Source organism: Notamacropus eugenii, chromosome 5, assembly GCF_028372415.1.
Source record: "Notamacropus eugenii isolate mMacEug1 chromosome 5, mMacEug1.pri_v2, whole genome shotgun sequence".
Taxonomy (NCBI): domain Eukaryota; kingdom Metazoa; phylum Chordata; class Mammalia; order Diprotodontia; family Macropodidae; genus Notamacropus; species Notamacropus eugenii.
In genome coordinates, this window is record NC_092876.1 from 74,748,255 (window position 1) to 74,759,893 (window position 11,639).

Here is an 11,639-nt window from a genome sequence, read left to right on the forward strand (position 1 = left end):
CAAGGCTAGTGCTCTATCCACTATGCCACCTAACTGCCCTGCACATCAAATAAATGTTGGAAGTGAGAAATGAACTCAGGTCTTCCTGACTCTAGGTCTGGTACTTTATACAATATGTCATATTACTTCTCAATATTTATTTTTTTAATTTAATATTTTATTTTCCCCCAATTACATGTAAAAACAATTTTAACATTCTTTTTTTAAATTTTGAGTTTCAAATTCTCTCTCTCCCTCCCCTTTCCCCTCATTGAGAAGGCAAGCAATTTGACATAGGTTATACAGGTGTAGTCATGCAAAACACGTTTCCATGTAATTCATGCTATAAAAGAAAACAGACAAAAAATAAAGAAAAATAAAAGAAAGTAAAGAAAAAGTGTCTTTAATTTGGATTCAGGTTCTAGCAGTTCTTGGAGATGGACAACACCTTTCATTATAAGTCCTTCAGAATTGTCTTGGATCATTGTATTGCTGAGAATAGCTAAATTATTGACATCAGATCATCATACAATATTGCTGTTACCATGTACAATCTTCTCCTGGTTCTGTTTATATCATTTTGCATCAGTAACTCTTTCCAGGTTTCTCTGAGCACATCCTGCTTGTCACTTCTTATAACACAATAGTATTCCATCACAATCATATAGAACAACTTGTTCAGCCATTCCCCAATTGATGGACATCCTCTCAATTTCCAATTCTTTGCTACCATTAAAAGAGCTGCTACATATAGGTCTTCTTCTTTTTTTCTTTTTTTATCTCTGAGACACAGAGCTAGTATTAGTATTGTTTGGTCAAAGGGTATTCATGGTTTTATAGCCCTTTAAGAATAGTTTCAAATTGCCTTCCAGAATGGTTAAATCAGCATACATCTTCACCAGTAGTGCACTAGTGTTTTTTACTTTTCCCACATCTCCTCCAACATGTGTCATTTTCCTTTTCTATCATATTAGTTAATCTGACAGGTGTCAGGTAGTATCTCAGAGTTGTTTTAATTTGCATTTCTTTAATCAATAGTGATTTAGAGCATTTTTTATATGCCTGTACATAACTTTGATTACTTTATCTGAAAACTGCCTGTTTACATCCTTTGACCATTTATCAATTGTCGAATATCTATTATTTCTATTAATTTGACTCAGTTTTCTACATATTTGAGAAATGAGGTCTTTATCAGAGAAGACTTGCTGTAAATTTTTTTCACAGTAATGTTTACTATATATTTCCCTCCATCCTATTTTCCCCTTGTTTATCCTACTTTCTCTCTCCTCTCACTCTGTCCATTCTCAAAAGTGTTTTGCTTCTTACTGTTGCCTCCCCCCATTCTGCCCTCTCTTCTATCAGCACCCTTCCCCCTTCTGTTATCCCCATTCCCCTCCTATTTTCCTGTAGGATAAGATAGATTTCTACACCCAACTGACTATGTATGTTATTCCCTCTGAGTCAATTCTTATGTGAGTGAGGTTCACCTGCTTCCCACCCCCCACTCTGGCCACTTCCCCCATCTCCCTCTCTACTTGCACCTCTTTTATGCGAGATCATTCTATTTCTCACTTTCCCCTTCTCCCAATATATTCTTCTTTCTTTCCCCTAAATTTTATTTTTTAGATATCCTTTCATATTCAACTCACACCCATATCCTCCATCTATGTATACTCCTTCAGACTGTCCTAATAATGAGAAAGTTTTAAGGAGTTACAAGTATCATTTTCCCATGTAGGAACATAAACAATTTAACCTTCCAGAGTCCTCTATGATTTCTTTTTCCTGTTTACCTTTTTATACTTCTCTTGAGTCTTGTATTTGAAAGTCAAATTTTCTTTTCAACTCTGGAATCAGGAATGCTTAAAAGTTCTGTATTTCATTGAATATCCATCCTCCATCCCAAAGGATTATACTCAGTTTTGCTGGGCGGAGGATTCTTGGTTGTAATCCTAGCTCTTTTGCTCATCAGACTATCATATTCCAAACTCTCTAATCCTTTAATGTAGAAACTGCTAAAATCTTGTGTTATACTGTCTATGGTTCCACAATATTTGAATTGTTATTTTTTTTTGGCTGCTTCCAGTATTTTCTCCTTGATTGGAAAGCTCTGGAATTTGACTATAATATTCCGTTGAGTTTTCATTTTGGAATTTCTTTCAGGAGGTCATCAGTGGATTCTTTTAATTTCTGTTTTACCTTCAGGTTCTAGAATATCAGGGCAATTTTCCTTAATAAGTTTTTGAGTGATCTAGGCTCTTTTTTTGATCATGACTTTCAGATAGTCCAATAATTATTAAATTATCTCTCCTGGATCCATTTTCTAGGTCAATTGTTTTTCCAATGAGACATTTCACATTTTTCTATTTTTTTCATTACTTTCACTTTGTTTTATTGTTTCTTGATGTCTCATGGAGTCATTAGCTTCCACCAGACCAATTCTAATTTTTAATCAATTCTTTTCTTCAGTGAGCTTTTGTACCTCCTTTTCTATTTGGCCAATTCTGGTTTTTAAGGAGTTCTTCAGTGAATTTTTGTACGTCTTTTTTCCATTTGGCCAATTCTGGTTTTTAAGGTGTTATTTTCTTCACTATTTTTTGTCCCACCTTTACCAAGCTATTGACTCTTTTTTAATGATTTTCTTGCATCACTCTCATTTCCTCTTCCCAATTTTTCCTCTACTTCTCTTACTAGATTTTTAAAACCCTTTTTGAGCTCTACCATGGCCTGGGGCTAATTCATATTTTTACTTTGAGGCTTTGAATGTAGGAGTTTTGACTTTGCTGTCTTCTTCTGAGTTTGTTTTGATCTTCCTTGTCACCACAGTAACTTTCAGGATTTTTTTTCTACTCTTTGCTCATTTCCAACTTATTTCTTGACTTTTAACTCTATACTGAAGTGGGGCTCTGCTTCTGGAATAAAGGGGGCACCATCCCAAGCTTTAGGGGTTTTGTGCAGCTGTTTTCAAAGATAATTCTGGGGACCTGTAAGTTTTTGGTTTTTCCAAGGTGGCATGATCTAGGAAGAGGTGTGTTTACTACTCTCCTGTACTGTGCACTGGTCTGTGAGGGACCACAAGCACTCTTTTCCACTCTGGAACTGTGACCAGGGTCCCAGCTTCTCTGTAGCTGCAAGCTCTAGTGTGCTAGTGTTCCTCCTTTTCCTGGGACTGAGACCCAGGATTGCAATCTAGATCCAAATATGGAAAAAGCAATAGAGTCTTGCCTCTGGGGTCAGCAAAGGGACTCCTAAAATCTTCTTCTGATCAGCTGTTAAACTCCCTTACCTTATGTGGGCTGAGAAATCTGGAAACTGTCACTGCTGCCACTGATTCAGTCATCCTTGAGGCCTGCTCTTGGTTTGCTGGGGTTTGATCTGTGCTGGCGCATCCTTTGCTGCTGTGTTCCACTGGTGCAACAAATCTTTCCTGCTAACCTTGTAAGTTGTCTTGGGCTGGAAAATTGTTTCATGTCATCCTTTTGTTGGTTTTGCTGCTCTAGAATTTGTTTTGAGGCATTCTTTAAAGGTGTTTAGAGGAGTTTGAGAGAGAGTTCAGGCAAGTCTGCTTTATTCTGCCATCTTGCTTCTCAATATTTATTAATAAGTGAGATCATGTTACCTGGGTGACCTAGAGGCTCGTGATGCCCTCAATGGGAATAGGGAGGTTTAGATCATCTGTCTAAAAATATAAGGAAGTCAATAATACTTTTAAGAAATATTTCCACAAGAAATGTCTAAAAGGAAAGTAGTTTGTATGTTTGAAGGGGTAAAGTTCTATTACATAGAAAATTCAGTTCTGTGTGACAATTCATTGCCCAACAATACCAGATAAAGAAAGCATCTGTCATTCTTACCGTTATAACATAGGACCAAGACAGGTCCCCTTTCCCCACTTCCTACCCCCACAGTGATCTTTTCAGATCTTCCTAGGAGTACTTCAAGCCATATCAGGTTGCTCCACAGTGCCAGGGAATCCCCTGGGATTATTTCAAAATGAACCAGAACCTCTACCCTGCCCCTAGTTTAGGCTGCTCCCAAATTAAACCAGTCTGGCAATATCTTACATTGCCTGTTGATACCCATACAAAGTTGTACCTGCTTTGATCTGGCATGGGCAGGGCACAATAGTTTCAAGCTTCTAAGAATAAAGCCATCTCCTCCCTGTAAAAAGATGTGACCAGCAGTTGATCTATACCAAACTAACTCCCTGGCTGGTGAAGGGCAAGTGGCATGGTTATATAGATTATCTTTATTTCCTGTCTTCACAGGTAACTGATATCTGGCATACATTTTTAAATCAACATATTCAAAGTCAGCTACGTGTTCGCAAGACACCAGCAGATATCTTGGCCAAGGAATCGGAAAATGATACTGGTTTAGGTGAATATGCTTTGTTAAAATAGCAGTGATACCATTCACTGTATTCTCAGCTGATGTGAGAGCAACACAGGTATTACACCAAATGTTTTTAATCATATTATTCCTCCATTTCATTGATGAGAAAACTGAAGCACAGGAAGTAAATAGTTTTCCAGTGACTAGACTGGAACTCAGAACCCTAGTTCATTTTACGTTAGCTCACTGACCCACAGACTATGTTTGCCAAGGGTCAATCCAGAAATTGGTTGATCCTGGAAATTTTAATAAAACTACCTTCCTGCAGCCAGGGTCAATCAACACAGTAGAATTTATTGAGCATTCATGATGTCCAATGCCACAAAATGCTTTAATAGCTGAGGAGACAGAGCATACTGATGATGTGAGCAAAGAATGCTTGCCAGACTACATAAGACAGCTTACAGGTGGAGTCCATGCGTATGGAAGGGCCATAGATGGGAACAGTCAAAGAAGGCTGCCTGGTGAGAATGAATTTTGAGCTGGAAGGGAGACATGGATTGACAGAAAAGAACGCAGAGGGCAACTCAGGCTGAGGGAGTGGCAGAGCCATAGATGTTCCTTTAGTGGTAGGAATAAATACTTTGTGGGAGGTAGTAAGTAGGTCTGCTTGGCTGGAATCAGGGAGGGGGGACTGTGCTGGCCAGGTGCTGAGGGGAGGGGGAAATTGATGAAACACAAATGAGACAGAGACAAGGGCTGTAGACAGGCCATGATAACATCTCAGAACTGGAAGGACTTGGCCACCAGCCTCTGGGCTTAGGGCTGATGCTCCCTCTGGTTGGGACAGTGGGCTGGTCACTTACCTAGATTTGTTTGCAAGACTAATGTAAGTCAACCCCTAAAGTTGAAATTAGTCTGTGGGCAGTTTTATAAATACCATGTCCTGGCAGGAAGAAGGGGAGCAATGGGAAGAGATTGCTAAACCACTGTGGACTCTGAGGTAGTACAGGCTCTCCTAGATTGCTCCTTTTGGTCATTCCATCTCCAGGAGGGAGGACATAGTTAATCTGCACTGCTCAGGGCCCTATGACCCAGTGGGAAAGGAGAAGGAGGCGACCCCCAGGCATGGTGTCACCTGCTATGAGTAAGGAGTCCTTTGCCCTGATAGTACTCAAACAGTCCCAGCTAGGCAGCCAATGGAAAAAGCCTGCCCCCAACCATTTGGCAGGTCAATGCAAAGTGTCCACACATACTCCAGTCCTCCAGTTTCCTGAAAGTAGGTCCCTGGCATCTTCCACATGAATGACATGTTAGGCGATCTGAACATACACCAAAACCCCATTACAGATAGATAGGTAGGGCATTTATAAAATACTGATTACATGCTAGGCACTATGGGAAGTGCTAGGGATACAGACTTAAGTAAACAAGATGGTCCCTGTCCTCAAGGAACTTCCATTCTAATGGGGAAATATCAAACTTAAAGGAGATTGGGAACAGGTGGAGGTCATGCATTAAGAATGTAGTTTGGAATATTGTCCCGGAAGTGCTGCATAGGCTGGTTCCCAGACCATATCTGAACCCAGGACAGGTCCAAGGGCAGAGTCCAAGGCATCCATGGAGACAGGAGATGGAGAGCTGTGAGCGAGGTAACAGTCAGAAGATCCTATTAACTGGACTGTTCAGTTCATGAAGGGGAGTAATGTGTAATAAGGCTAGAAGGTAGATTGGAGTCAGGCTGTGTACTCTGAATGCCAAATGGCAGTTATAGCAGTGTGAGTGGAGAGAAGGGGACATGTACAAGAAGCGTTGTGAGGATAAAAATGACAAGATTTGTCAAACACCTGAATATGTGGGGTAAATAAAAGTGAAAAGTGGAGGATGACACTGAGGCCGCTAACCTTGGTAACTGGAAGGATAGCACTATCCTAGACAGAAATAGGAAAATGTGAAAGAGAAATGAGCTTTGGAGGAAAGGTAATGAGTTCCATCTCAGACATGTGGCATTTAAAATGCAAAAGCCAGTTTGTCATCTAGAACTGCAGCTGAGGAGAGAGACTAGAGCTGGACATAATGGATCTGGCCATAATGGATCTGGCCATCACCAGCATAGAGGTGGTAATTAATGACCTAATGAAGTCTCCAAGAGAAAGAATGTGATAAGTTAAGAAAAAACAGCTCAGGACAGAGCCTGATGGGACAGCCTTATTGGGGGTGGGGGGTGGGTGGGGGGTGGCAGGATATGGATAAGATTGAGCAAAGAAAACTGAACAGGAATTACCAGACACACAGGAGGAGAGCCAAGAGAAAACAGTGTCAGGAGTCCACAGCATGCAAGACTGCAGAGACGCCTAGGAGGATGTGGACAGAAAAGAGCCTTTAGATTTGGCTGTGAAGAGATCAGTGGTCACTTGGAGAAGTAAGAGTCAGGTGAGGGATGAGCACAGAACTCAGAACGTGAAGGGCTGAAATGCGAAGGAGAGGAGAAGAAAGGGAGGCAACAAGAATTAGATGGCTTTTTCTAAGAGTTCAGCTGGTAAAAGGAAAAGAAACATAGGATGATAGCTTGAAGATGAGATGGTACAGAACAGTGAGAGTTTTTTAAGGATAAGAGAGATCTGACCATATTTGTAGGTGGCAGGGATAGAACCAGTAGATAGGGGAGAAAATACAGATTAGAGAGGGTTTGGGATAATCATAGAGGCAGTCTGCTGGAAAAGATTGCAGGGGTTGGGATCAAGGTTGCATGGAGAAGCATTGGCTTCAGTATGAAGAGCCATCTCTCAGAGACTGGAATAAAGGAGAGAATGGAGGATGATGTCAAGGGACTATATCATACCAAAAAGAGGAGAAGAGGTGGCACCTTCAGGTGTGAGGATGGGTTGAGGGAATGGTGTGGAAGGCTTAAGAACAGAAGGGTTGGAACAGCTTCTTTGGGGAATGAGTTAAAGATCAATCAGGAAGGCATAAAAGGATCACCTTGCTAAATCGAGGGCCCAGTTGAGATTATAGAACATAAATTTGTAGTGGTGATAATCACCACAGCTGTGACCTTCTTCAGCTCTATTCAAGTAGGCACAGCACCCTCCTTCCTTCCCCCAGGCCAGCAGCCCTGCTTCTGGCCCAGCCCTCACAGCCATTACTCAGGGAAGCAGCTCTTATGGAAAAGGGGCCAGCTATCTCCACCAACTGTCAACTGCCACAGGGCAGGCAAGCCAGCCTCACTAAAGCAGCAAGGCACCTGAGGGATACAGACAAGAGGCAGCGAGGACCAGGCAAGTGAAACAACCATCACCACCATCATCTTTGCACAGAACTCGATAGAGTGGGTCATCCCAGGGCCCATCCCAAGAGTCTAGGAGGCTACAGCCTTCCAGCCCTGGGCCTTCAAACAGCATCATGGAAAGCAATCCCTGTAGAGACATAGCCTGAGAATTGTTCCTGTAGTTACTCCAGCCACAGCTATCAAAGACCCAGAAAAGAAAGTTTATGCCACCAAAGCCCTTGGCACTATCCAGTGGCTCAACACCGGAAATGGATATGATTTTATCAGTGGAAATGACATTAAAGAACAAGCATTACTATTTGCTTTATCGTCAAGTCCTAAGGACAACAGGACATTTCCTTCTGACCTGCTGCTGAAAACTACTGTGTTGCATCTTCCCAATGTGAGCGCTTTGAGAACAGAGATGGTCTTGCTTTTCTATTTGTATCCGCAGCACAAAGCACAGTGCTTTGTATATAGTAAGCACTTAGTATAAATGCTTTAGTCACTCATTCTGCAGGACTGGAAGAGGCAGATGGTGGGAGCTGTCCAGGATTGAGGCATGAGCAGTCAAAGGACAAGGAAGCAAGAATATATATAGTATAGTACATGTATAGGATAGTATAGCATAGTATAATATATTTAGTATAGAGCTGACCAGGTTAACTATGGGGTAGAACTAGGGCAGAGATGATAGCTTAGGCAAGTCTGAGGACTAGAGAGACTGGAAGTCACAATGAGAAAGAAAATGTCCAGGAAGATTAAGGTATAGAGGTAAAATGATAGGAGGTTATGATTGAGTAAAATAATTTCAGGATTCTTGATCATGGAAGAGGAACCTTTGTGGGTGATGACAAGATAAAAGATGTATGTACAACACCATGTGTAGCTGAAAAGGAGTGGGAGAGATGGGGGGACCTGGAAGGTTAGCATTAGAGTTCGGGAGTCTTAGGGTTGTTGAATGACTGGTGAAACTCTTTCTCAGTAGCAAGGACCACAGCCTTACTTTAGAGCTTTTCGTAACCAATCTACTTTCCATGCAGATGAACCCCAGGAAGCAGAAGCAGTTCACATCCTCGAAACCATCTTGGAAATCCGAGAACATACAGAGAAAGAAAAGTCAGAGGTCACTCTTAAAATCCTGAAAACAGTGGCAATACTCCATTACCTAATGATGAATTTATCCAAGGCAAGTTTCCATGGTGTCATATTTAATAGAAAGGTAGGGAAAACTTGAAATTCAGTCTCAGTTTTCCCAATTGCATTAGGATTTGTGCATGAGTGCGCGCACGTGCATGCACATACAAACACACACACACACATGCACCCTAGATTCAAAGCAGCTGCAGTTATTTTAACCTTAAGATTGGTTTCACAGAGAATGTTATGAGTTAGTTGGGAGAAAATTTGGGTGAGTGGGTGTGCCTGGGTGCCTCATTAGAGGTCCAATGTTTCTGCAGGAAACAAAAGGGTCAGAGGGTCCTCACAGAGTCGTCTGAAAGACAGGGCATTGATATTTCACCTTCAAGGAGGACTGGAAAATCACAAAATCAGATATTAAAATTAAAAGTATGGTTTAATGGAAAGTGCTTTGGCCCAGAAAGAGTGGTTCATCATGTTGTCTGTCGCTACTGCTGGGACAGTCTAAGGCTGGTGGATTGTTTAAATTCAGGAGTTCTGAATTGAAGCTGCTCTAAAGCCTGACATTGATATAGAATGTTGGGCTCCTGGGGGCCACCAGGCTGAGTAAGGAGAGATGAGATGGCCCAGGTTGGAGATGGAGTGGAAGAGTAAGGAGACATGGGTTCAGGCTCTGGTCCTGTGACCTTGTCTGTCCTTTACTCTCTGGACCATTTTCCTTCTGTAAAGTGAGAAGGTGGACTACACAATCCCTAGATACTTTACTGCTCTACAGCTATGATCTTGTCCCCCTCTCTATCTCATCTTAAAATTTTAATTCAGTGAACATTTATTAAGTGCATACTATGTGCCAGGCACCATGCCAATCACTGGCAACACAAAGAGTCCAAAAAATAGCTCCTTGCCCTCAAGGAGCTCACAGTCTGAGGGGCTCATCAAGTCCTGTGACAAGTTTCTCTCATTTTTCTCCATTTCATTTCAGGCTCATGAACTTGCTGTGAAAGCCTACTTTTTATCTAAAGAGCTGCCCGATAAGAAATATGAATCTGAAGCCCTTCGAGGCCTGCTAGGCCTCATTGCTTCCAAAAACCCAGTGACCTTGAAAGCGACCAAGTTCTTCGCCAATCAGGGCCATTAGAGGGACAGGAATGGATGTGGAAGATGAATTAATAACATACTGTATTATAGCTGCTGTTTCAGCCTAGGAAATTCAGCTTTGAAGTCTTACCCTCTACAAACGTGTCTTGACAATGCCCATTGTGAGGGAAAGTTGGACTTTGTGCAGAGGGTGTAGAAATCCTATCAGGCCTTCCTTTGTGTGACAGGATGTCAGGACATTGGCACATTGTTATGCTTTTGTTTTCATGCTTTTTCTTATGTAAATTTCATTATCATAGGAAACTGAGGTATTAGACTAGGGGTACCCCCCCTAGCTACATCTCATTTTGTGCATTAATGTGAGTGTAGTTTCAATTTAATGCCAGCAATAAATTAGGGAAATGGTTTGCCTTTGACATTTACTAGATGTATTATTCAGGCAAGTCTCTGGGCCTCAGTTTCTTCATCTATAAAATGGGAAAGTCTTCTAAGGGGTGGGAGAGGGAGGTATTATCAGGGAAGCAATTGGTAAACCTTAAAGTGCTGCTGATGACAAATGTGTTATCATTATTCCATTACCAGCATTGTCCCCCATACACATTTTATAGGTTCTTGACAAGTCCTGACCAGTGGCTATCTCAGCTCTGTAAGCTCCAGACCTGAGCTCAAAGATACTACAGAGGCTTTGCAGAGACTTTTCCTTCTCTATGGGCTTCCCTATCCTAGGAGGCACCAGTGTAGGCACCGAATGACTACTAGTTGGGGAAATCATTGAGACGTTCTGTGTGGACGGGGGTTGGATGGAGTTACTTGTAAGGCCGCTGAATTGTGATGCTCCTCTCAGAGAGCTAAATAAATCCCTGATAATGATTGTCATCCCAGTTTCAGGGATTGTGTGTTTACTAAAGGTGTAACTTTCTGTTAAAGCAGTACCATTTCCAACACCACTTAAATGTCAGGTCCTGTAGTGTGCATTGTTTCTTACAGGTCAGTGATCCACAGCTAAGAGCCACGCGTGCATTCATAGTGCTGGTGATCCATGCAAAAATTATCCTCTAATCAAGGGTGGGGAACCTGTGTCCTCAAGGCCACATGTGATCCTCTAGGTCCTCAAGCGTGGCCGTTGGAAATTTGAATTTTCAATCCAAACTTTAAGTTTGGCCACAGGTTCTCCACCCCTGCCTAACCAAAAACCTCAGTGTACAAGGATGATGAAAATCAACCCCAAATTTCTACTTTACACATAGCTTTAAAAGAGCATACAAGGATTAGGACTTTTGTCTTTTTGCATCTTTGCATCTCTGCAGTGACTTAAATGTGATTGGCACTCACGTTTGGATTGATTGATCATTGACTCAAGAGTAAAGAGAGGACTTTTTGGGAAGCAAGTGTTGAGAACTTTAATGTTCTAGGACACTAATTCAGCCAGGGATGTTGTAGAGTAGCTTAGCACGATATAACAGAATGAGCCCTGGACTGGGAATCAGGAGACCAGGGTTCTAGCCTTAGCTTTGCTTCTACTCACTGTGAACTTGGGCAAGTACAATAAAGGGACTACACTAGAACTTTAAGGTCCTTTTTCCAGCTCTAAATCTGGTGATACTATGACTTCAGCTAGAGCCAGAAGTCACTTGAGAATCAGAAGGAAGAAGAGCCTTAAACCCTCTCCCACCTTGTATTCAAATGTAGGGACAGGAAAAGCTATCTTTGGGAAACTGCCATTTTCTCCAACTGGCATCATCACATTCTGGAATCTGTTTCCTCCTGCAACTTTGCTAAAGAAACAAAGTTGGTGGTGGTGGCTAAAGTAGCTCCT

At 41.8% G+C, this 11,639-nt stretch overlaps 1 protein-coding gene across 2 annotated transcripts in view; it reads left to right on the forward strand.

Moving 5' to 3' along the window:
* Nucleotides 1-10,699, forward strand: part of ZMYND12 (zinc finger MYND-type containing 12) — a 28,771-nt gene extending 18,072 nt beyond the window's left edge. For both annotated transcript variants that reach the window (XM_072609739.1, XM_072609738.1), the window contains 3 exons: nucleotides 4,251-4,362; nucleotides 8,629-8,774; nucleotides 9,708-10,699. In XM_072609739.1, coding sequence (XP_072465840.1) covers nucleotides 4,251-4,362; nucleotides 8,629-8,774; nucleotides 9,708-9,863 — 414 coding nt within the window. In that variant the 3' untranslated portion in view covers nucleotides 9,864-10,699. The remainder of the gene's footprint in view (nucleotides 1-4,250; nucleotides 4,363-8,628; nucleotides 8,775-9,707) is intronic.
* The last annotated feature ends 940 nt before the right edge of the window (nucleotides 10,700-11,639 follow it).